At 39.0% G+C, this 27,980-nt stretch overlaps 1 protein-coding gene across 2 annotated transcripts in view; it reads right to left on the bottom strand.

Annotated features, from left to right (window-relative positions):
- micu2 (mitochondrial calcium uptake 2) overlaps positions 1–27,980 on the bottom strand; it is an 82,908-nt gene that overhangs the window by 31,921 nt on the left and 23,007 nt on the right. For both annotated transcript variants that reach the window (XM_066699642.1, XM_066699643.1), the window contains exon 2: positions 2,680–2,809. In XM_066699642.1, the coding sequence (XP_066555739.1) occupies positions 2,680–2,809 (130 nt within the window). The remainder of the gene's footprint in view (positions 1–2,679; positions 2,810–27,980) is intronic.

The following is a 27,980-nucleotide window of genomic DNA, read 5'->3' as shown; positions in this document are numbered from 1 at the left end:
GACTTCTCCCCCCCTCCCCAACTGTAATCTGAACATGAGCCAAGACCCTAAAGCTTCATAATCTGTTTCAAAATTCCCATAATCCAGTTACATGGTACATGGAATTCTGAGCAGTTTTTGCAGTGATCACAGCTCAAAGACGTGGAGAAGGCGATGTGTTACGATATGACATTTTCGATTAAGTATATTTTTTGGAGGGGGTATCTATGTAAATGAATTATTGTCTTCCTTCAGAGCCCATTTCCAATGAAATCCATACGTGTAGAGATGTGAATGCCACCTTCTAGCTACTGAGAGGCATGTTTTATATTTCTTCGGATTGGTCAAGAAATCAGTCTAGCCCCCTGCTAGACAAACGGACAATTCTTTTTGAGATTCAGTAATCTTTTTAACATATTATTGCCGGTCGCAGCGATTCTTTCAGTGCACTCTGCATTCTTTTCCCGACAGAGCACCCTTTTCGAAAACATGGAGCGTGGCACTACAACACAATGTCTGACTTATACTGTGGCCCTCCTGCCTTATCAGCTGTGCCCGTTTACTTTAAAGACAGTAAATATCCCCCGGGATACCTTTTCGAGCAGTTTACAGCTGCACAGGTGTGATGCGATCAGCGGAGAATGCAGTGATCTCAACAAATTCCTATTCGTATCAGTCAATATGCAATACTTAGCAAGAGTTTATCCTCCCAGGACGGGGTCATGTAACTCATTCGCACACATTTACCCAACCTCTGAGACATTGTATAGCGCCATATACACTGGCTTAGCTACATTTAAAGGTATACATACTCACATGACATAAAACACTTAAAATAGTTTTACGTTTCTTGGAAGTTATCGTCTTACACGGGCATGTTGAAATATATAAGCCTGACAGGCAAGCCTTCAATGCACGCAGGAGTAGTGCAATGGGGGTGTTTGTCTCCGATAATCTCTTACTACTATAGGTAGCACGCTAAGTGGGAAAGATTATCGTTTAAGATGTAAAGGCTCCACTCTGTCACAAAAAAGATAATAATTCTAGACACATGCACCCAAAGATAGATCTTCTACACTTTAAAATACCTACAGACATAGTTTCTTTATGATTTAGCCGCTTAACGTGAACTTTTTCAACTTTAATGACAACTTTATCCACGGTGACTCAGTGCTTTTTAAGTAACAAGCACTAGCATACAATGTCCTTCAGCCACACAATATCATGCTACCACTAAGGCACCCAGAGTGTATTATTTTCAGGTAGGTTTTGACAGCTTTAAAAGTGGACTATCATCCCTGCAAATCCTGTATGGAGATGGAGTTAATTTCTCCCAAAGAACAATAACCACAAATGTGAAAGATTATACACACCTATTTTGGCACAAAGTATGTCTTAAAACGGAGGGGTGTTCCGTGTTGCATCTGAACCCGAGGTGCATGCTCAGAATTCCACATCCATACCTGCACAACGCACGCTGGCAATGCAGTCGACCACAGGCACAAGCTAAAACATTCTGGTGTAGGTGTGAGGCATCGATAATTACATTTTTCCATAAACTTATTAAACCATCTACTGTGTTGTATGTAAAACCTGGGTAGGATCATGTTTTCAGTTAGGCAGGGAAGCTTTATATTAAAATTCTTAAAGTATGATGTATTCAATGTCAGATGCTTCAATTTCCAAACCGTTCAAAAACAACAAAGACTTTTGATTTAAAACAACACAATGATAGAGTATGCATCTCATTTTAGTAATTGTTAACTTATGTATTGCTACAAAGAAAAACAACACAACAACCTACTGTTGCTGAAATCTATTTAAATAGCATGTAATCAGAATGAACAAATGTTTTTAAAAGCTTACACTACACACAAACAACAATGTCAGCAAACTGAACAAAAGGAAAAATACTTGAATGAAATATTAGGAAACTAAACTTTAGTCTGACACTGTAGAAATTCTAAATATTATTTTTTATTGCAAATGGGAATTTATGGTCTCAGATGCCTGATAAAACCAATCATAAATACCATATGCGAATACAATTAAAATCTATGTACTCCATGGAGAGATGACTGTTTCAGTGAATGTTTTACTGTTAGCTGACATAGCATTGTTTACTGTAACACAACTGAAGTACTAATTAATAGTACTATTGCCAGCTCCATTATTACTGACTAATCATTTCCAAACCAGTCTTCAAAGCCTGGTGTAGTAATCAACTAAGTGGCAGTTGCTGGGAAGGGCTACGCAATGCAGAGTTCTTGTTAGTCATCAACCTACTCAGTTGGAGTAGCTCCCTGTGTCACAACATCGGCCTAGAAATAGTGAAAAAAACATCTACTAATAAGGACATGCTTTCTGAAACTGAACTTCCAGAACCACTTGGAGGGAAATACTATATACAACTTAATGGCTAGATGTGCTGCTATCTGAGATGTAGCCAAACTGGGGAAGAAGAAAAACAAACAAACAAACAAACAAACAAAAAAAAAAACAATGAAGCGGAAACAAAGTCACAACACAATAATGATGAAGCTACATACCTGATGTGTCATCTAAAGCAGAGGATTATAGAGGGAGAAAAGCAGAGTGCATGGATAAAGAAGAAGGAGAGCAAGCAGGGTGGTGAGAAGTTGGTTGGGTTCATTCTGGACAAGAGGAGCTGGGGGACAAATGGAGCTACACAAGACTTACGGTCCACATGCTCGAGCATGACCGAGAAGAGGAAATCCCTTGGTGTCATGTAGGGCTCCCCCTCGTAGTCCATGGAGGCGAACTGATTAAAGCGCAGCCTTCGTGGGGAGATGACGACATCCTTCTGGCTCTGTGAGGGTCGAGAAAGAAAACAATGTTCAGAAGTGATGGAAGCATACAGGAGGAAGACGCACCAGAGAGGAAAGGCTGTCTCTTCAATACTACATCTGTTGTTTTGTTGCATGCGTTTGGGTTTGAATCCCTAAAGACCCTTATTTACATATTATACAGCAAAAGAATTTTAACCACATCTAACTAGCAAAAACAGCAATACTGTACTAGGCCAACATACATCCAGGGATTTTTTTAAAGGCTGTGCATAAGTCACATTGTTTTGGCAGTGTGGTGTTCATCACAAGGCATGACTGGACATTCTGAAGTGTAAGGACCACCAATTGTTAAAGGGATGTTAAAAATAAACATTTCTAAAAGCCTCTTGTTTGGAAACTCAGTATAATTAGAAGCAGTACAATATTTCACAGGGACAACAGGTTTTAAAAATAGCCCCAATCCCACTGGGAATGCTGGGAGAAAAGCATGATATATATATATATATATATATATATATATATATAATATATATATATATATATATATATATACAAGGTCATATCATTTCCAATTTAGTTGTGTGCAATCATCACTGAGGAATCAAATAGCAGTGTCAGGAAAGGGAGTCTTCCCAACCTAGGCAGGACACATAGGTGTTGTCCCTCCCGAAAAAGAAGCCTCCCTCAGGCCTGCATCCTCTTCTCTCCACAAACCCTGCGTTAAGGGTGGCACGCTGCAGTGCCATTCGAAAATAGACCTCCACGGAACTCCCAAGGTAAACGTTTCATGGAATTATTTTAAGTCCTTTTTTTCTAGGCTTCAATTATGGACAACTACTGCATTTTGCCATCACAGTGAAAGTACAGCAGTTCCTCAACAAGGCTGTTGAAAGATAATGTGGCCATTTGAGTCGGATGCATTTTCCAAAAAGTACCACAATGCTTAAATCAGTGTGGCTTGAGTTCAGTGTGGCAAATGGGGGGGGGGGTGGGGGGAATACACTGCTTTCCAGTTGTTTCATCGGGCTGAAGGCTTCATTCTGTTAATTTTTTACAGACACAATTGGTAAAAATGCAAGTCATAGGCTCTTGTGTCTGACCACGGCTGAAAAGAATCACATCTATGCAGTATGCAAAGAGTTAGTTTAAATAAAAGTTGTTGTTTTAAATTTATCCTTGAGGTAGAAATGATTCTGTTTAATAGTAGCTATTATAAAAGCCACAAATGCTTGAAACCCCGTTAGGGAAAAAGTAAGAAAATCATCCCTGGACAGAAAAAACATAGGCCCAAGAGATCTAACAGAAGTGGAAAGTGATAAATAGGGTTTGAAATAGAATTGCCCCTTCACATAATTCAGTTTTAAATTGCAAGGCGGCATATCATGTGGCATATCTGTTTCCTATATTATCGTACAGTTTATACAGCAGGCGATGACAGGTTGTCCACGTTTATAACATTTACAGTAGTACAAGCAGAGTGTATGCCAATAAAGCTGGAATACAATAGCAATGCCTGGAGTATAAAAAATTATTTAGCATTTTATTTTCATGAAGGAAAAAGGAAAGGGAAAACTAAACAAGTTTAACATGGGACAGAAAATAGTATCTAAGTACATAATAAGAAATAACAAAAGTTGCAAAAGAATCAGATTAGAAAACATTCTTTGAAAACAACTCGAAATAACAGCTTGACAAAACTCATGTGAAGACTCTGCTGGGAGAGCGCACATAATGCACAGAAATTCAATGCGACATAATTCATTTTCGTTACAGCCCCCAATTTGTCAAACTTCTCTGACTTTATCAGTCCTCTCGAGTTAAAGCTGCAGCCTATTAACCAACAGTCCTGAGCCTTCAGTAGATTCATTTCAACAGCTAGGCATTTACCAACCAACCAAAGGACAGACACAAAACAAATAAACGCGCTATTCATTCCCAGCTTTGAGGTCACTTCTACTCAACAGCCAGTGCCAAAAAGTTAAAAAGAAAAGCTTGAATTAGTTTAATCTGCTTTGCAACAATATTTTTGAACCATTCAGCTTCTTCCAGACTTCAAGTTATTGAGTGAGATTGAGTACAAAGTTAATTCTTTAGATACTGCAGTGTGGAGAGCATTAGTTTAGTTACTTAAGCATGGGCGAACCCACAGAAAGACAGCTTGGCATACAAACTGAGCTGATTAAACAGTGTGTAAAAGCTGGGACTGAATGGTACAGCAGCAACTTTAAGCACAAGTGCAGGCCCAGTGCCAGCAAATGAAATTACCAGTAAGCCCCTGACAGAGGTACTCAACAATCCCAGATCTGTGAGAAGTAGAGGCTTGCTGATTGGAAGCTTTGGAGTTGACCTGAATATCACTGATTTTGTATTTTTTTGAGGTTTAAAATGTTCCTTGTCTGAAACCCATACCGTATGGGTACCTTGCATTACCGTATGCACTGTTCACTTCTATGGAAGCTTTACTGTAGTAATGCTTAATCCTTCTTGCTGTGTATTATTATTAAAAATATAGATAAATATAATGGAAAAAAAATGACAACAATTAAAGCAAAGAACCCTGTCTAATGGGAAAATACTTAGATGAAAGCAATCTTTACCATTATTCTTTACCAGATGAAAATATCTGAAGCTTTAGAATCGCTAACGGATATGTACGGTACAAAATTGAAACAAATGGGAAGCATGTGTGTATAAAGGTTAATTGAACCGCACAAACCAAGGAAATACAAGCAATGGCAAGGTGTGAATAAACAGTAACCCAATTATAATTATCTTTTTACTCCTGCACAAGTTGAGAAGCCCAGTGCAGGCTGAGTGACATAAGTTTATACTGGAGGGCACTTACAACACAACTTAATTGGAAGCAAAACAGCTGTGCTCCGAGCCGAAGTGTGCCGTGTTCATTATTGGGATGCTGGAGATGGGAGATGGGAGAGTCACAGAATGCTGTCACTGTCTGCTTGCCACCCTGTATTTGAACATTGTTTCAACAAAACACCTAGCGATTTGTACTACTTGTATAGCTCGGAGTTCAGTCTGTGCCCTCCATATTTTGTGGATAGCACAACGACACAAACTGTTGCTATCACAGTAGACACTAAACCCAGCTTCAACCTTTTTCCACCAATTCTCAAATTTAGAAAGCATTTGCCCGTCGTTGTAAAATGTTCTTTGTTGAAAAAATTATAATAAAATTAAAAGCAATGTGACTATCCTTGCTACAATATTGTGTAATTGAGTCCTCTCTGCTAAATGTATCAAATAAACGCTTTGTGTGTACTGAGGAACATCAAAAAGTAACTAAGTGATTGAAAAGTGGCATTTAGAACACAAAATATACTCATTAAGTATGAATAGCTCCAGTGCGTGTTGAAAATCTTATGTCTCAATGAATGCATTTTCACTAAAAGTTCAAAAAATGTATAATTTGACATCTAATGAGGGTTTCAGGAGAAAATGCTAGCACAGCAGAGAGGTACAGATATTAAAAAGGATAATAAAACAATTTGAAAGCAATGACAATAGCTTTACAAAAACAATGTCATGAATTTATATGGCTCAGATACAGCTAGTGAACTGTTGGACTGCTTACTCACAGGGTCCACTACTATGGAAATGTTTCTGCAGTAAAACAGAATGCATAAAATATGACTGTTTGTTCACACAACAGGTGCAGTTTTGAGCTTCATCGATATAATTCATTATGTGTATCTATAACTCAATAAAATGATCTCCCTATTAGCAGATCTCTTCGTCACTACACAAATCAAGATCATAGATTGAAATGCACGGAAACTGGGGAGATAAGGTTGTTAGGTTCACAGAGACTCAAACACAAATGTGAAGTACTGATTTTAAAAAAGAAAGAAAGTACACCACTGAGCTGCAAAACTGCAATCATTTTTTAGATTCCTGTTGTTTTTGTTTGTATTTTCTTTCTATTCTCGTCTTCCTCCTCCAAGAAACCAAGAAGAGAGTGACCCTGCCAACCTGCTGCCACTCCCACTCCCAGTAACCTGCATTTTTAACATCCCTGATCCATGCTACTGTACAGACCCTGAGCTGTCAATAGACAGAATGCTTCTGCAAGCACCTACCTGTCTGTGTGGAAAACAGTCAATATAAGGCAGAAATGTTTGCTCTCGGAATCATTAAGCAATCTCTGGAAATCAAGCAGACTGTCTAAGCCACTCTGGAGACAAGAGTGCACAAAGCGACACCTTCACTGAGGGAACACATGCACACACTGGTGGTCTCTGGGAAAAGACTTCTTCAGTGAGATATTCCAGAACAGAGGCAGTCCGAGCCTCCCCACCAGCCCAGTGCTTGATCCACATGCCGCCCAATCACAACATTACAAATCTACATTGTTGTTCATTGTCAAATATAAGTTCTGTGCAATACATAGCAGTGGAGGTTAAAAAAAAAAAAACATGACCAAATATTCGCCATGGTGTTGGGTAAAGGAGGCTGGGACATATTTGGGGAATTATCACAGAATTATCCACATTTCATGAACAGATGCTCTTTCAAGGATCTCTAGAATGTCTTTGGACTCCCAAGCTAAACATGTCCATCACATCAAGATCACATTTCTCACAGTGACCCACAACAGTGAGATATTCACTGGTATCTGTCACACTGTCCCCTCATCCTCCACTCTTTCAGGAAAAGAAAATATGTATTTATGAGAACTCATGGTGTTATATGGACCACTTTCTTAACAGGGGATAAGTGTAAATTGCCGTGGTAAACTGATATTATAACTGAAGGAGGGGGGGGACTTTCGTGTCAGAAATTCCAATCACCTGCAGGAGCGCCTGCCAGAGCACCAGAGGTCAGTGACGTAACCCGACTCCTGCTGCTGCAAGCTGGGAGCGCTTGGCTGAGATGCTTATTTGCATATCCATAGATCATTCTGACCTGAGCTACAGAACGTGAACAATTACATAAGAACACAGAATGTTCAATCTTCTCACATGGAAATGCTGCTTATCATATTTAAAGTTCCTAAGACATTAAGCCATTAAGACCTTTGAAGACCTACATAAACTTTTGGCCCAAAGCATTTGCAAGGGTTACAAAATCACCCTCAGTGCATGTTTTCCCCAGCCAAAGAATTTACAATGCAAGAGCAGGGTGCATGCAATTTCTCGCTCTTTGAGGTGATGACACTGTGTATTTTGCCAAGGAATTCCAAGTATCCGATAAACAGGCAATAAGATAACATATGATATTGTCACGCCTGAGTTTCAAATGATATATTTCGTCAATGATTAATGGAAAAGTTTCCTGGCCTAGAACTGCACTGGGCAACAGTGGGATGTGTTTTTACGGTTGTGTACTTTATTAATCACCACGCACGGAGAACTTCCTTCACGGCATTTTGAAAACTTTGGACTGGACTCCAGGTGCAAAAATTATCACAACAGCCAGTGTTAATAAGTCACGGAAACAGGAATTTGTCCTTGTCGCTGAAAAACAGTACAAATGTAATGTGTGGCTTAACGGTATTCAAATCAACACAATTTAAGTAAAACAGCACATTTTTTAAGATCTACACATGGCCTAGGTACCCTACCCCTGTCAAGATCCATCTCAATCTTAGACAATCACTAATGTGTAACATTTTTAAAAGTTGAAAAGACTGTGAAGGAGATGTACAGTTTTACTGGATAAATCAGTTGTGTCTGAAACTGAAGGAAGATGCCAGTTTATCTGTATTACACTTACTTTGTTATTTGCAAGCACCTAAATCAGACAAAAAAAACATGATCTCAGCAAGTACACAATGTGTCCATTATACCTAGGAAATCCTAAAAGCTGTGTCAACAGTGTTTAAAAGGTTTGAGGTAATACGGCAAATGGCATGAGCTAAATTCTAAGGGTAAAGATTATTTTATTAATTTATTACCGTGCCATCATTTTGTTTTAAACACTGGTAATTGATTACAGCTCTATACAGGATTAAAACACATGAATGAGTATGCCAATCTGAGCTCTGTAGTTTTCATTAGGCATTTGAATCCTCTCTCTTTATTTAGGTGACCACAGAAATGCTAACAAAATTCTTACGGTTCAGATTTTTTTTTTTTTTGCAAATTGGCAAGACATGTCCAGGTAAATTCCCCACAGGACAACTTTACTCACCACAAGACTAGTAACTGAAACATGAGGAATAAACTACACAGATGAGAGCTTACTGGAAGAGACTTGGGGAGGTAGAAGGCTAAAACCTTACAACATTTGTTACAACAAAAACAGAAAACAGTAGTCACTGTTGTTGGTGGAGTGAGTGAATGTGTGAATTACTATGAAAAGGCAAAAGAAGATAACTGATACAATCTCACATCTCTGAGAATTGATCTCTACATTTTAAACCTGTGCCACTAAACTGGAAATGGAACTGGACATGTTTTCAGAGACTTTGTTTCGGTCAGGAGGGTGAAGTTGTCATTCTCACAGAAATGCAGTCTTTCACACCTACGGCAATTGAATGTTTCAGAAATGCATCCAATAAAGGCTGTATTCAACCCTTTTCACTTCCAGTCTCAAGCAATACTACAGTAACTGAAGGGAAGAGGAAGACAAATTCACAATTTCTCTTTTGTCAGCAGCTAATTAATTTCTTTTAAAACACAATTTCCCTTGTTATATTCAGCACACTTGTATATAAAGTACCGGGTGAGACACAAACAGGTCATCTTAGATGCCCTGGGTCATATGCAATGTATCGGTAGATAAGCTGAGATTTATTATTGGTTTACCCCAAAGAACAGAAGAAAAGAAAATGATTAAGATGGATATTGACCTGAGAATAAGGCATTAAAGAGAGGAAATACTACTTGTTACAAGGTCTGCTTAACTTTGTTCTTCACTCAAGAACAACCCTAGGCACACTCATTTCAATCACATTTAATAACCTTAATGCATTCCACCACTTAAAAAGTATATGAACTCATTCGTCTTCATACATTTAATTAATCACACATACACTTGAGTGAAATGTGAAAAGAGCAGGTCCTGGTTCAGGTTCTGATTAAAGTCGATACAAATTGTTTTTAACTCTTCCACACCAAGCCATGATGGAGATAATGAGAAACTTCAATGTTTGCTTCGCATGAGTTGGAGTGAAATTCTTACAAGACAGGTGTGACAAATGAGCTTCTGAACTCCTAAATACAGGAAAACCTAAAACAAATAAAATAAAAAAGAAAGCTAAAATATTTGATAGAGATGAATTCACAACTTCGTATTTTTCCAATGAGGAACTTAAGCTTCTGAGATGAAGAGGAAATAGCCAATTAAATCCTTGAGCAGTGATTGTGAACAGAGAAGGCTTGCTAGAAATAATTTCAACCAGTAAGAAGGGCTTACAGGGCAATTACTGCAAACCCAGACAATTTTTAATACTAAGTATACATGAGCTGTTACTCAGCCATATCACTGAAAATAATTTGAAAACCAGTCTAAGACAATATATTCCACTGCTCAAAATCTCTTCAATGAAACGAGAACAGTCTTGCATGACAAGTACGTGTCAGGGTTACCAGTCCAATTGCCTGACTTGACTTTCTGACCCAGGAAAATAATGAGCAAACTCAGTCCTGTCTGAACAGCAGTCTCTGTTGGTGAAAAGGTGAAAAGTCTGGTCACTATTAGGGGAAACAAACAGTTACATGTCATTTTCTTTCTCTCCCTGCATGAACTTAACCTCTCACCTCGTACTACTGTTGAGTGTGTTGTTGGCCTACTGCAGGAAGAGTCAGGTACCGCACTTCCAGGCAAAAGTGTGAGCTAAGCACTCTCCTCGGGGAAGGCTAATGGGGTCCTGACACTCCACAGAGGAATGTCAAGAGGTGAATCGAAGGGTAGTGTTAAAGACTGCAGTGTCAAGCCGCGCTGATGTATTCGCTGCAAACTGACCACACAGTCACTCCCTTGCTGAACAAAGGTGAGGATGTCTCTCCCACAGGTGATAAATAATGCACGGTGAAACAATAAAAAAATAAATAAAAGCCAAGCAGCAGACCTATCAGAAGATCAAGGAGAAGCAGAAGCCATGGCAGGGCTTAAAAGCTTTGTTGTTAATCGAAGACAGATAATGGTTTCTGGACAAAGGCTGCTGGGAAGCTCAGAGAGTAAAGCCAGTTCAATGATGTCAGTTGACCTCCTCCATCACGGTTGACAAATAGTAATTATAAAGTCCTTCAAGAACGCCCCCGGCTGGGTAACGATCACCACCTTTGCTTATGTTACAATCACGTGCAGTGCCGAAATGGTTAATCCGGTAGTGGCCAGATCAAAGGAAGAGGAGAGGGAAGGGAGCAAAATCATTCAGCCCCATGACTGACACTCTTCTGATTCCCCGAGTCATTTTCCAAGTGCAGGAACTCTGAAAAGCAAACCGAAATTATGATGTTTTTTCTCCTAATGACAGCTGTCAGGGTACAATAAACGCCTAAAGATGATTAATAGGGTGTTTGTTTAATTACTTCACCATCCACTACCTTTCAGTCAAAGGAGACGGTATGCATTTATACAAACCTGAAAAAGCCACATATTTTTGGCTGTTAAGAAAGGCATTGCACAGACATCTCTGTTACATATTTTAGGGAGACAGGCATTCAGGCTCAAGCCCCCATGCCTGCTTTATTTACCTGTACAAGTCAAATTTACATGCTTTTAGTTGCTTATATTTTTCAAAAGGACGTTAAAGAGAATGATTAGTGACAGTTTTTTTTTACCGCTACAGTCTTCTAAAAGCCTTGTATTAGCTTCACTGAACCTTAATAACTACTAGAAGATGGTGTGACTGCAAATTGTGAACACCAGCCCCAACCTTTTAAGGGTCTCTCTCCTGCTCACCCACGTAGACAGACTGTTCAAGAGCCACCCAAGAAAACACATCAGACTTTAACTGAAAATGACTACCCATGACTAAAGCAACAGTGAACACCACACAACTGGAAAGAAGGTTAGGTTCCCGGATTTTGAAATCCAACTAAGTTGAGGACGTGCCCTTAAAGAGCAACTGGGGACAAGAGGTGGAATTTCAGGGACCTATTTGTTTCAGATTGATATATTCTGGGAGAGGAAAGCTGCCGTTATTCCTTATTCTACATGAATGGCTGCCGGAAGACCACAGAACAATCAGACAAGCTGGTTGAGCCCAGTGTATCATGAAGGTTCATGCTTCCTCATAGTAAAATGATTCTGTTAGGAAAACAGAAACCACTAGTTTTTGTTTTTTTAAGTATTGTTATCATTATTTCTTCCAATGCCGTCAAGCGTGGGCAATTGTGTTATGTTGAGTAAAGAATAAATGCTGTGAACTTCACAAATGGAAAGCAGGTCAATATTTTGTTGGCAATTTAGACCATCCAGAAACCTGTGGGAGAAGCCTTTTCCTCTGGGCAAGTGCTCTATTAGATTGATAAATCTCTGGGCTTCATGTGGGCTGTTTATACACTGAAATTAAGCATTAACATTACTGCCACATTCGCATGCCAGTGTGCGTCTGTGTGTGTGTGCGCTCACATATATATATATATATATATATATATGTACACACACACACATATATATACATACATATATACAGTGGGGGTCTCATAGGAGAAATGAGCATTTCATTTAAGAACTGTTTTGTGTGCCATTGCTGAAAGGCTGAAGTCCTTATTGGATCCTTCTGGATCCTCAGTACCAAGTTCAGGGCCTTAACTGAGAACATGTGTTACATATCCCGACACATTATGAATTTCATCTTTATGCAAGTGTGACAGATCACTTTAACCCCACTATTAAAGTTCCCCTTTGTTTTCATAAGGATCAGGTATAATTCCTCCTGCGCCTCGCTGCGTACCCTTCACAGGAAGAGGCAGGCTGCTGGCGCGACCCTCCCCGAGAATGAACTCCCCACACGATCCCAGTAGGATAGCCCTGTCAAGTCCAAGACTAAGGTTTTCTTTCCCAGTCTACAAATCCCTTTCTGCTTAATGTCTTTTTATTTTAAAACATTTTTTTAGTTCCTTTTATTTTATCCCCCTGTTCTTGCTTTAAGAGCACAGCACATTTTATCCGTTGGCTCTCAGTCTGAACCGCTAATGCAGATGTAATTACAGTGCACCACACACACGCTGTACTGGTATTAAAGAAAGGAAAAAAATAAAAATATATATATCAAGGTCAAAAACATAATTTTAGTCTCAAGGACTTTACAGTGCTTTACTAAAATTACATGGAAAAAGAAGGTGCATTTGGTACATTAGACCAGTGCAGTGGATGTTAACCATTCCAATGATAAAAGAGTAAAAAAAAGTCAGATCCTACTGTTAAATTTTGGCCCAGGTAAGTATGAGAACATGCTGTCTGAGAACTATTTTCAGAAATGGGTTAAACTGTTTCCATTACAGTAACCAAACCAGCGCAACAACTGAAAACAACGCTAATTTAAATCTTCCTTGAGCAAGAGGGCCTCGTTCTGCGGTTTGAAATAGTGGTGAGAAACACTGCTACCAGAAAGGTTCAACATAATTGCAGTTGATGGTCTCTCTTAAACTTAAAGCTTGTCAAAAAATAACAGTCCTTAAAGAATTTGCAAGCAGTGTGAACAGGGCACCCGTGTTTAATAAGAAGCCCTGAAAAAGCCTTGTAGAGACCCATCTTCAATGAGTGCTTGTGGTAAAGTAAATACCCCAAACCTGAGGCAATACAGGCATAGAAACTAAACAGAAACCATTGTCAACACAACACTGAATCCCAACAATGCTGTGTTAGGTCCTGATGGACAAAATAATGTCTGTGACAGGAACTAAAACCTTTAAAACCCAATTTGAAGGCAGGGAACAGGGAATTTGATATCAGATGGTATGTTCTCCAAGGTCCCATGTGAGTGTATAAAGAAACACTATTCCACAAATCATGATTTTCACCTACCAACTTAATAAATACCTAGTATATATATATATTTTTTTAAGTAAATAGATTAAAATAGCAAAATCATTCAGATGCCACAATTCCACCGTTGATTATTATATTTTTTTTTTTATTAACCTTGAATTGACCATATAAGTGTTTTCGTATGTTTATTGTCACTCTTTGATAATATTAAAGGCTTTCACTGAAGGAATCAACGGTGTAAAAAAACACCACTGTGTTGTAGCAAGAAACACCTCTTGAAGTGAACCATGATAAAAGCTTTTGTCCGATACTTACGACTTTTATTGTGCTCTAAATCTACTAAATTAAAGTGTAAAACTGACAACGAAGGCTTGAAAAGGTTTTATTTTGACAACACGAGATTTAGGTCATGGCATTTAACTCCAAAAGTGGTCAACCGGACAAGAAATCTTACAGTAAGTCACTGGCAGAGATTTTCAGTCTTAAGGACGACATTACATATGAAGGTCAAGAGTTACAAGGGTTGCCACAATGTTAAAAGAAAGAAAAAAAAAAAAACATGCTTGCATTGAAAAAGCAAACAGTAACAAGCGCTGTAGCTGGGATCAAAGAAATTCTTTAGCATGCAAGTGTTGTGTTAAGACCTTTCACCAATTTATAGTTTCCCAAGGAACAGGTGCTAGACCCCTCTGTCTCCACCTCTCCACAATGCTCACCTCAGTGGAGAGGGCCGTGTCTACACGTACAGTTCACGGGCACTTGCCTCATTCTGCGCTTTACTTTAATAGTTCAAGGCAAGTTTTACTGTCTGCACATGTCTCCTGTAAATTCAAACAAGCTGAGGACAGGACTTGAGGGAAGCGAGCACAACTCATGAAAGTCTGCACGAAGCCTCAAAAGGAGACCCTCTGTAAAAAAAAGAATGTATCCTACCATTTCTTTTTTTTTTTTAAATTTCTTTCAAGAAATTGATCCATCTGCTTTCAAGACAAATAAGACTTTGCCAGCATTTCTGATGAAAGATCAGATTAGGTCTTATGAACTCAGGCTCTGCATATTGAGGATCCTATCATATTGTAGGCATCTGTAAAGTAGAAAAAAAAGGAATAACTGAAAGTCAAATGATTCACAGTCATTTAACAGAGTGCCAATAACAATCGTGATCATGTATAACAATCACAGTACAAGTCAGATCTCCTTTTCTCTAACACTTATAGAAGTTTTTGAGGCTGCATTTTTGTACAATATCCTTCTTGTCCCACTGAGGCATCCATAGAGGCCTACACACTGAGCTGGAAAAGGAGTGGGAACGAAACTAAAAGCAAAAACAAACAAAACACACTCAATCAACTGTATAGGTTTTTAGCTTTATTCAAGGATGACTAGTTTCCTAATTCTTTACTGGCTGTTCGCTAACCCAGGGTACAGCACTGAGAGGCAGGTCCAGTGTGCAGGGTGTGCAGAGGGGCCCCATTCTTCCGTTTCACTCGGCTGATCAGAGGCACAGAGACACAAAGGAAGGGTCCCCATTGTATACAATAATGGTTTAGTGCCACAGACCTCAAAGCTTATGAAAGACACTACATTTAAGACAAAGAAGAGAATAAAATATCCATAACAGGTGAGAGCAAAGCAAAATTCTAGTCCTGTTCATTCCACCATCTAATAATACATATTTTATTATGAAAAGCTGGTTTAAAATACTATTTGGTTTAAAAAAAAAACACTGGACATTTGTACACTAACTGGTACTGGACATGCCTGAAAGGGAGAGCGGTCTTTCAGCTGCACCATTTGAACAGAGCAGAATGTTAAAAGTGGATTGTTCAACCACTCACACCTCACGGCTGAGAGGATTTCGAGTTCCCGGACTGAAGCGAGGACCCCCTGATTTAAAATTCCCAAGCACTTCACGAGATCAAAATAAATCTGGGACAGGCGATTACAGTTCCCCATGTCCAGCTGCCCTGTTCAGTTTTTAAAAGAAAGAAAAAGTGCACACACACAACACACACGCATATATACACACACACACACACACACACACACACACAACAGGAGCAAGTTAATGGTTAGTAGTGAGACTGAAGTACTTCTTTAACAAGCACTTCAGGCAACACTTTGATCATTCATACCAACTTTACCCTAAGCTATTAAATCATTTGAAAGTATGCAAGGTTTTTATCTGTGGGTCTGCGTAGAGTCAACTCTCCTGCAGCCAATTATGCACCGCAGCCGCTCACGTATGAAGTTATCTTCTGTTTCACCTGTCAGGCCAATGTGGGGCCGTTTGTTTATTTTAGCCAGGGTTATCTGGTGATCGAAAGCAAAGAGAGGCGAGGCCACACAGCTGGATCTCACGGGCAGAAACCTGAGCGTTGGAATCAGGCAACAGAGCCGTCTGAGCTACTCGCCCTAATTACCGAAGATATACTACAGCTTCCATTATTTTCAATAACCTACAGCAACAAAGCTGTTTTCAAAGGAAGTTGGTTTAATTGGACTGACCCTCCTGGTATGATATGCTTAGAGACATATTGAAGACAAGCTGCTTAATTGGCATGTTTTAAGAACAGACATCAAAGCGTGCGTTTTAATGCCTGCATTGTGCTCCGATGAAGACATAAGCACAGGATTCAAATCGCAGGCTGGACATGTGGTAGATCATGCGAAGTCTCAACCTGCAATGCCAAACTCGCCCCACTGAAGGCACAAACCATATCAGCTTTCTGTCAATTACTCTCTAGTTCCTGATGGCACATCCAGACCTGCACCTCAGCTTTTCTTTATTTCAAATTCTGCCATTAATGTGCTTTTATTCGTTTATACTACAAAAAGTCGTATTATTTCACTGCAGATTTTCTTCTACTACCCAGAAAGTTTTCTGTCTTTGGTATAGTGTTGGAGGTTGTAGCCATAAATGACTATTCTTGGTATACAGTGCATGATCTGAGTGCGCCGGAGTGATGACGCAGAGAAAGTGATAGAAAGCAGACACTTTTTCAATTGCCTTTTAAGTTGAATCAGCAAATTATTCTTCCGAGGGACACTGGAAGTCAGTTCCATCGTGCAAACATAAGAATTATTACTTTGACAAGGATTAAATGTTTGAGGAACGACTGACACGTCATGAAAGATATGTTACAGCACTTCAGGGTGATCCCGTAAATCAGTGAAACATAACAAACAAACAGTCAAGAGATTTTAAATGCCTTACAAAGGGGATCGTTTTCATTGCCATGGAGATCAACATCCCAGCTGTTGAGCGAAGTATAAATTGCATTTACAACCATGCCAATTAGGCAACCAATTAATTTGCTCTGTTATTCTTTGCACAAAAACGTTCAAGGCATACTTGAAATGCCAAGAGCAGCAGGATCATCCCGAACTATTTTAAACAGAAACACTTAGACATGTATTCTTGCGCCATAATGCAAAAATAAATCAAGATGTGTTGCAATTGTATTATCAGATTTTGCTTAAAAATAAATATTATATATATATATATATATATGTGTGATTTTCTTCAGGTCTTCAGAAATGCAGACTGTCAAATTCTCAGAAGAAAATGCAGGACCCAAAGAGTGAATTAAAGGGCTGGTGGTAAACAGTATTATTGTACACTAAGACATCTAGAAATAACTATGATATATTTTTTTAATGGCTTTCTGTAGGTCAGTTAGTCACAAACAGCTGGATGAAAAAATGTCCTCAGATTTACCTTTTTCTTCCTTTGATAATTGGGAAATTATATATATATATATATATATATATATATATATATTTGTTTTAAAGGGCATTTCTTGAAAGTGCAACAAAAGCCTAGGAAATACCACAATTTCTGCCAAGTTTGAAGGTCTGAAAAGGAGGCTGCACCATAAACAATCAATCAGTTAAACCTTCAGCCAGTTCTGCTTCTGTTATGTGAACAACTTTGTGAAACTGGGATTACGAGATGGGAGCCCTAAGGCCCAGCTGGAGATGAAGCAATTAGCTTCTGTCAAATAGTATCTTGCTTTAGTAGGATTTTTTGAAAACATGCAATCTAATACAAAATATTGATTAAAAGCACCCCTTCATACCATAAACTCCCTAAGGGGAAATCAAGTTAATGCAAATCTATTTAAAATGTATCTTATAAAAATGTTGTTGCTTAGGCAGTAAAAAAAAAAAAATCTATTAGCTTGTTGTAAATAATGTGGCAGTTTTTTTTTTTTTTTTTTTTTTATTGAAAACATTAAAATAATTATATTTAGTTTTTACCTTGAAGGGGTTGTTTAACTGGTCCTGGTCCCAGGTATGCTACATGTGGTCTGCTTAAATTAATTACTGAGAATTACAATGCTGCTGATGTAAATCTGTTTTCAGGTTAATTGCAGTACATGCTGTACCTGTAACACCACAATCTTTAGTGTTTTCTCTCTTCCTGCCAAAATAACTTTTAAAGAGCGCAACTCCAGGACTGTTTAAAGTGTATCTTTATTCTTATTTTTCTGCTTCTTTCAAATAAAAATATTTTTTATGTCACACACCAAGGAAAGGAAAACACATGATCGGCGCACTAGCACCGTCATCAGTGCAAGAGGTCTTTAACTCTCAAATGTCACTTTGAATACTTGTGTAGATATCAAACACTTTAGATCACATTTCCTTTGACAGTAAATCAAAGAAATGAAGGTTAGTTATCAGTAAGCAAGTTCATGAATAAGCTCAAGTGAGACATTAGTCGAAGGATGGGACCCTGTGCCCTTTATAAATAGCTTTGACTGTATGATAAGAAAGCACTGTGCTGTTCAATCCAAATTAATTTCAATAGTACTGTATTTATATTGTAGTAGGTGCAAAAAGGACTAACAATAAACAAACAAACAAACAAAACAATGGGGGCCTCTTTGCTCTGGGATCACCTCAACCTGGGAATAATTTCTGCAGGCACCATCATTAACCTGTGCTCAAAAGACAACCACCCTCTGCTGGGACTGGTACACACATATATATTATATAACAATATATACATCACAATCAATAAAAAATGATGCATCCACACCCATGGCACAAATAACTGAGCATGCATGGGAAGCTTAATCAAACGGAGCAGTGGGAGAGTATTGAAAATACATTTTCTATTGATCTGAAGATGTTTCGGTCCAAACCTTTTGTCAGTTCTAGTTTGGCTAACTATGCCTTGGTAATTTGCTTCATTATCAATGTAGAATGTACAAGCACTGGAACTTGGCTTATGTCAAGCTTTTCTGATTATTCCTGATACCATGGATATTTTGATTGTTGATGTCAGGATCCTTCAGGAATCTTGAAAATTATATTTTTGTTCCCCAAGAAAAGCTTTTTACTCATACTTAGCCCCCGATTACCTAAAAATGTCAACCCACATTCCAAACTGAATACACAATGGCATCTTTCCACTGGACAGGTGCAAGTAGTCCTTGGCACAAAGAGGTGACTTTAAATGACATAATACTAGTTGGGTTTTAATCTAACCCGGGCCAAAGTTCAAATCTTGAACAGAAAATCACAGGCAAGAAGAATGCTTCAGAATCAAGGAAATGCACCCCAGAAGGCGGAAGTTAACATTTCAGTATTTTTAATTGCCATAAAAATATACAGCCATTAGATACACAGTGAGGGAAAAAGTATTTGATCCCCTGCTGATTTTGTACGTTTGCCCACTGACAAAGAAATGATCAGTCTATAATTTTAATGGTAGGTGTATTTTAACAGTGAGAGACAGAATAACAACAAACAAATCCAGAAGAACACATTTCAAAAAAGTTATAAATTGATTTGCATGTTAATGAGGGAAATAAGTATTTGACCCCTTCGACTTAGTACTTGGTGGCAAAACCCTTGTTGGCAATCACAGAGGTCAGACGTTTCTTGTAGTTGGCCACCAGGTTTGCACACATCTCAGGAGGGATTTTGTCCCACTGCTCTTTGCAGATCCTCTCCAAGTCATTAAGGTTTCGAGGCTGACGTTTGGCAACTCGAACCTTCAGCTCCCTCCACAGATTTTCTATGGGATTAAGGTCTGGAGACTGGCTAGGCCACTCCAGGACCTTAATGTGCTTCTTCTTGAGCCACTCCTTTGTTGCCTTGGCTGTGTGTTTTGGGTCATTGTCATGCTGGAATACCCATCCACGACCCATTTTCAATGCCCTGGCTGAGGAAAGGAGGTTCTCACCCAAGATTAGACGGTACATGGCCCCGTCCATCGTCCCTTTGATGCGGTGCAGTTGTCTTGTCCCCTTAGCAGAAAAACACCCCCAAAGCATAATGTTTCCACCTCCGTGTTTGACGGTGGGGATGGTGTTCTTGGGGTCATTCCTCCTCCTCCAAACACGGTGAGTTGAGTTGATGCCAAAGAGCTTGATTTTGGTCTCATCTGACCACAACACTTTCATCCAGTTCTCCTCTGAATCATTCAGATGTTCATTGGCAAACTTCAGACGGGCCTGTACATGTGCTTTCTTGAGCAGGGGGACCTTGCGGGCACTGCAGGATTTCAGTCCTTCACGGCGTAGTGTGTTACCAATTGTTTTCTTGGTGACTATGGTCCCAGCTGCCTTGAGATAATTAATAAGATCCTCCCATGTAGTTCTGGGCTGATTCCTCACCGTTCTCATGATCATTGAAACTCCACGAGGTGAGATCTTGCATGGAGCCCCAGACCGAGGGAGACTGGCAGTTATTTTGTGTTTCTTCCATTTGTGAATAATCGCACCAACTGTTGTCACCTTCTCACCAAGCTGCTTGGCGATGGTCTTGTAGCCCATTCCAGCTTGTGTAGGTCTACAATCTTGTCCCTGACATCCTTGGACAGCTCTTTGGTCTTGGCCATGGTGGAGAGTTTGGAATCTGATTGATTGATTGCTTCTGTGGACAGGTGTCTTTTATACAGGTAACAAAATGAGATTAGGAGAGTCCCTTTAAGAGAGTGCTCCTAATCTCAGCTCGTTACCTGTATAAAAGACACCTGGGAGCCAGAAATCTTGCTGATTGATAGGGGTCAAATACTTATTTCACTCATTAACATGCAAATCAATTTATAACTTTTTTGAAATGCTTTTTTTCTGGATTTTTTTGTTGTTATTCTGTCTCTCACTGTTAAAATACACCTACCATTAAAATTATAGACTGATCATTTCTTTGTCAGTGGGCAAACGTACAAAATCAGCAGGGGATCAAATACTTTTTTCCCTCATTCCCTCAGGTTGATTCATATTTAGTAAATATATAAATACAAACACAAATTCCAGAATTGAAATGGAACTTAAACGGAATTGACACTCTGATTTTGACAGATTATATCTTGTAGTTTCTAAACATTTGGCTTCTTTTTTCATCCTTTTATGGGTGTTTTCAATAGAAAGTGAAACACCAAAGCATGAAGCAAAAAAAGACAACAATGTGTGTTTTATTAGTATTAAGTAATACAAAGTGTCAAGCTTGTAGTAAACTGCAAGAGAAGGAAGAACTCTTCCAGTATGTGAGAAATGCAAAAGTTTGATAAGAGCCCTAAGTAACCAATACCTACAGCTGTAAATATTTTGACACCGGTTCCTAATGGATAGCCTTGGTGATCTGGACTCGGGATGCAGCATCACTCATCCTGCAAGCGGCTCCTTGCTCTCACCCACACAGCCCAGTGTGATCATCTTACCTTCTCCACTGGATATCACACGAAGAGAGACAAGGATTAAGGCTAGTTTGTTTAAGATAACAGGATTACCGAGTCGTTACAGTAATGTGGCTTCTGTTAACAGGAGGGTACAGCCCCAACGAACCCCCTTCAGGCTTTCAAAGCGATGGCGAAGAAAGCACTGCTTACAGATTCAGCTCGACAGACACAGGTCAGGCCCCCTCCGGCCTTATCTGTGACTGTGGTTATCACCCACAGCCTTGCGGTGGCGGTGCTACTGTGAAAGACTGGAGGAACCCTCGCAGATACGGCAACAGGGTTTCCCCAAGAAAGTAGAAGGGGCATAGGATTGGTTCGTATACACCATACACAAATGGGAGTTCTGCATTTTAGGCCTATATAACTGTACATATAATTGGTTCCATAATGAGAACCGTACATATGATTTTGCGTGGGTCCTGAGCCTTTTAAATAAGTCGTGTACAATAACTCGTAAAGTGAGAAAATGACTGCTGCTGGCTCTGTATCCATCTATAAAGGTTTCTTTGAATCAGAAACCACCCTTCTGTTGCTTAAATCTCCTCTCTCTGACCCCGACACCCCCGGCTGCAATCCTCTTAGACTTTTATCCTGAAACCTGACAAAAAATAATAAACAGTTTGAACCGGCTTCGGCAAAACACGATAAGCTTCACAAATAAGGTTGTAAAAGCCGCATACCACTCATAGTTCAGATGGGTTTGATATAAAACACTGAGCATTAAATCACCAGTAAATACAGTAGTAATACCCAGATGTGGGCACTTAACATTTTGGTGAGCTAATTTATTGCCTAAGCAAACCACATTTTGTGGAGCTCCTCTGTTTTATATCCAAGGTGCAAAACTGGGGCATTCTTTCATAGGACTTGGCTTCTCCAAAACACTTCTACAAGACCATGATCTCATTGAGTAACTTTCAAGGGTACTACTCTCTAACGGGGATGATTTACCACAATACATGAGCATCAGCACAGCATTGTCAACTCCAGGCCCTTCAAAATGCAAATAGCCATTAAGACAAATGTTTGCTTTGCAACACCTTACACCTTTCTGCTTAAGCAAAGGTCCACTCAACAAGGCATGTAATACCTTAGCACCACCACAGGGGGTCGCTAGATTTATGCTTGTGCAGCGGGTAGGGGGCTATGGTATTGGCGGTGGAGTGGACAGTATCAACTTGCTGATCAAACAGAACTTTGCCAAGCACCCAAGAAGAAGACGACAAATATATGTTTTACATGCACACACACACACACACACACACACACACACACACACACACACACACACATACACACATTAGCAATTCAAAACAGAATCCCTGTCGGTGATAAAACTAAATACGTGAAACTGGCAAGTTTCATCAGATCTTTTGAACTCACATTGATTATTTTTTCACTTTACACAGATAATCTTTACATAGATAAGTTTGGGAAGTGACCCGATTAAGCCCACATACCATATAAGCCCACCTGCTCTTTTATTTTGAAATACAAAAAAAAGACAGGACATTTTAGAACCATGATCTGTTTCAGAGCAAATGCACAAAGTTGTTACTATCATGTTACTTTTTATTTGGAGCCAATCACATTTCTTGTTCTTGAGTTATGTGCCGTCACTGAGTAGCATAATGTTTAGAAGTCAACCCAAAACTTTGCTTTATGAGGGGCCCTCCCAAGAAGCAATTTTTTGTAATTTGGTGACCAAACTTGGTGAATATTGATAATAATAATAATAAGAGATTAATCAATCAAATGAAACCTTATATGATGCATTTGCATGATCACATAGATAGATGTAGTAGAACAACAATTTAGAAAAACTGTTGATGACCATAGTAAATCAAAACATTTTAGAAGCTTCAGATAAAACAATACTTAATGTTCTATCAATTATTATAATCTTAACATGCAATTGTTTTTGTCATACAATTTGGTCCATAAATATTTGGACAGTGACACAATTGTCATCATTTTGGCTCTGTACGCCACCACAATGGATTTGAAAGGAAACAATCAAGATGTACTTTAAGTGTAGACTTAAAAGTGTAGACAATTTTAGGGGCACAAAAGTATTTGGACATAACAATCATGAATTAAATTGTGAGTTTCAGTACTTGGTTGCAAATCCTTGGAACCCATAGACATCACCATATGCTGGGTTTCTTCCCTGGTGATGCTCTGCCAGGCCTGCACTGCAGCTGTCTTTAGTTCCTGCTTGTTCTTGGGGCGTTTTGAGTTCAGTTTTGTCTTAGAAATCAAAACAACCCAATCGGAGAGATAGCAAAAACATTAGGTGTGGCCAAATCAACTATTTGGTACATTCTTAAAACGAAAGAACGCACTGGTGAGCTCAGGATCATCAAAAGGCCCAAAAGACCACAGAAAACAACTGTGGTGGATGACAGAAGGATTATTTCCCTGGTGAAGAAAAACCCCTTCCCAACAGTTGGCCAGATCAAGAACACCCTCCAGGAGGTAGGCATATCTGTGTCAAAGTCAAAAATCAAGAGAAGACTTCACCAGAGTAAATACAGAGGGTTTACCACAAGATGTGAACAGGAAACAGGAAGACCAGATTAGAGTTTGCCAAAAAACATCTAAAGAACCCTGTACAGTTCTGGAACAACATCCTATGGACAGATGAGACAAAGATCAACTTGTACCAGAATGATGGGAAGAGAAGAGTATGGAGAAGGGAAGGAACTTTTCATGATCTGAAGCATCCCACCTCATCTGTGAAGCATGTTATGGCATGGGCATGTATGGCTACCAAGGGAACTGGTTCCTTGTATTTACTGATGATGTGACAGCTGACAAAAGCAGCAGGATGAATTCTGAAGTGTGTAGGGCTATATTATCTGCTCAATTCAGCCACATGTTTCAAAACTCATTGGACGGCGCTTCACAGTGTCGATGGACAATGACCCGAAGCATACTGTGAAAGCAACCCAAGGTGAAGAAGTGGAATGTTCTGCAATGGCCAAGTCAGTGAACTGACCTGAATCCAATTGAGCAGCATTTCACTTGCTGAAGGCAAAACTGAACTGAAAACGCCCCAAGAAGAAGCAGGAACTAACGACAGCTGCAGTGCAGGCCTGGCAGAGCATCACCAGGGAAGAAACCCAGCATTGTTTCCTTTCAAATCCATTGTGGAACTGCACTGCAGTTTGTGTGCGTCATTCATATTTTGTTAAAATTACACAAGTAGAATAGAACAATTCAGATGCTTAGTTAGTTAGTTAAAAGCTGCACCATCAGACAGAAATATCGGTCAGAAATATGCCCATATAATAATTTTATGCCATAACATCCCGATACCGATCGGTTGGCCGATCGATCTGTGCATCCCTAGTCAAAAGGTAATGGAGGAAAGAACTGCACTGCCATTCCCATGTTAGCAGGGACAACATTTGAAAGGAGGAATTCCCTGTGAATCTTGATGTGCTGTCCACTGCTCTCAAGCCAGAAAACATCGGTGGCTTTGAGAGCACTGGAATATTCCCTGTGAGCCAGAGCCGGGTGGACAGACAAGTGTCCACAAATCATGCTCCTTTTTCTGAAACACCTGTACAGACTTCCAAAAGCCCCAACAGCCCCGGCCCCAACCCCAACAACCAGCACCCCAGCAGAGCAAACTGCCTCTACAAGTGCAACAATTCCATGTGATGGAAATGAGTCTCAGATAATATAAAAATACAATTTTAATTGGTTAGGTTGGGCTGAGTTTGAGATCTGAATTCAATAATCTATAAAATATTAAGTGCTAAATCAATACAATTTGTATTTACAAAGTATTTACTTTTAAAACTGTTATTTGGGACACATGTGGGCTTAAAGGGTACATATGTACCTATTAAGCCCACTCCAGACTTTTCACTTTTGCAATTAAATATCACTTTATGACAATATCACTCATCTAACAAGTATTTAGATGAGAGATTAATCTTTGATTTAATACTCACTGTATTGGGAAGAAATTCACATATTTATAAGAAAGCATGCATAACTTAGATTTTAGTGGGCTTAATAGGGTCACTTCCCCTACACAATATTTCCATAGTTTTACATATGATATGAAAAGAACATCTAGCATTCTAATCTGATAAATACTGCTTGAAGTAAAACCTACAATCTGTTATGCATTTTACAGATAGACAGCATCTTCCCAGAAGACACCTCTTCATTGAACAGTTACAGCTTGGGGCACTGCAGGTGACTGAACATGGAAACACACGATATGATCCACAGTTCATATACTAGCCTAAACAGTGTTGTCTTGTTTTTGATACAATTCCTTAATGTTCAGTGAGAATTTTCAAATATATCAAAAAAAAAAAAAAAAAAGATTAGATCTTGGATTGCATATGTATACAATAATACATACAACCTCTTTATATCTGTCTTTTTGTTTTTCAATCAATTACAAACATATCACCATTTCCAATGCAGATTCCATTCCAGATATTGTTGTCAGATACATTTCTATTAAATGAAAGAAAAATTGCATAATGATGTTCTTTAATGGAAATGACAGAACACAATCTACAATATGTTTGTGCCCCGAAGCCACAGCGGAGCAGACAATGCTAATCCAATTCATCCATATGGTTCAGAGTCAAACCTGTAATCCCTTCAAATATGCCCTGAACTAATTATTGGCGGTGAAGGAATCGACACATAAGCCCCAGTCAAACTAAGCGAGCACCTCAAGAGCGACTGGAATTATAAAGGAACAAACAAAACATAAACTCAAGTAAAAAACTATAGATGACCCCAAGTATTTACCTTGAAAGAGAAGGAGGAGGGTGGTGATACAAAATGAATAAAGAAATGACAAACCATTCTCCCCTCTATAAATTAACAGCAGCGATAAACGTTTGCAATAATTATCAGCCAAACAGCTGTTGTCTGAAACTGTTTTGTGCTGCACCTTGATTTTTCTCAGGTAAACCACATTTGATATCCATCTCTGTCATTTTCTGACACACAACAAGAAGCCAGAAAATGGCAAGGTCCGCCATTGACCAGCCCGTATCCTGCGTTGGGAACATGCAACACAACAAATGATTGAGAATAGATCAAATATTCTTCCTTCTTCTTTAACCCATCCCTTTTTTTTTTTTTAATTCTAAGCATCTCTTCATTTGCAGGATTACAAACCATTAGAAGATCTCTAGACAGCCTTAGGTAAATCTGGTCTATTTCCTGATGAGTCATGGCAAGTGGTTGTCTTGAGTTACATCTCTTCATTTAGCAGGATCCTGCCTATCTTTGTGTAACTTTGCTAATATCTACAAAGCAATTATTTAGTCTCTTTCCTGCTCTTTCACTAAATTATAAAACTCAAGAGCCCATGGAGGGGAATATTCAAATTTGACCTTCTACTTTGAGACAGCTGTGAAAGCATGGATTCTTCTTCAGTGAACAATCAAGACCACCTACTGGATGAAGAAGCCCATTAACTGTTTCCAGAACATACTGCCTACATGTTTCCCCTTGTTTCGTGGCCTTTAGGTATGTTACAATGAAGTTCGTCAAGGCTGCCTACAGAGCCAAAACATAGCTTTCAAGTTCAGAGCAAAATGTTTCTGCCAAGATAATAATGGCAATCCTCACTTTGCTAATTAGCCTGATACAAAGTCGTGCTACGAAGAGCAAGGATATAAAAGTTTCATAACAAATAATAAAATATAATATAATAATGTAATATCCCCATAGTTGTTAGTAGGGTTTGAAGATCATGCCAGCTGTTTCTTTACACAAAGAAGTGAAATAATGTTCAATCCCAACGTTCCTCGTAAATAACTGACATGAGTTACATGTTAATGTCTACAAATTAGCAGCTTGTTCTGTCTTATTAAAAAATGTGCATGGTATGGTAAACAGTTTGTATGTTTGGCACAAAGTATTGAAAAATAAACGAGACTGAGGGGGACAAATAAGAGGAGCAAATTATATGCAAAAAATGAAAAGCGTGACATTTCTTGCGCATTTGTGGTCGTGACCATATGGGTAGGCCACTCAACAAATCAAACAGCACCCCTCCCCCAATGCGAGTTTATTTTAGAAAAATAATTTAGACTTCTAAATGCAAACAACAGATAATGTCTGTTTTTTTTTAATATTACGGAACTCACGGAAAAGAGATCTAGCGGTCTAAAAAAGAGCGAACAGCGGTTTACTTGCAGTGTTCGATGAGAGAGTACCCTACCCCCAGCTGTCTAGGATTCAGAGGGCTTGCAGTTAAAACTATTAATAATGCCATGAAGATTATGGTATAAAAATATCAGAATGCTATGATTAGTTGTTCTAATAACGGTAGAAGTAGTACTGTGTATATAAAGCCGACACCTAGGCTATAAAAGCATTATAGCTACTGAAGGTTAATGGAGCAGGGAGGGAAGGTACTTGATAAAACTTGTCAGATGTAGGCTATGCATTCACATGACATGTCCGAATCACTGTATTATAAAGCAGGCAAAACATGACATTAAACATGATTGGCTGCTTAAAGCGTTCAGTAATGTTTCTGGCAACACAACATACAGTTTATGGCTTTTTATAAAGATTCACAATTAATGTATTGTTAA

Source organism: Amia ocellicauda, chromosome 3, assembly GCF_036373705.1.
Source record: "Amia ocellicauda isolate fAmiCal2 chromosome 3, fAmiCal2.hap1, whole genome shotgun sequence".
In the NCBI taxonomy this organism is placed as follows: domain Eukaryota; kingdom Metazoa; phylum Chordata; class Actinopteri; order Amiiformes; family Amiidae; genus Amia; species Amia ocellicauda.
The sequence above is the reverse complement of the archived record's forward strand: the minus strand, read 5'-3'. Positions and strand labels throughout refer to the sequence as shown.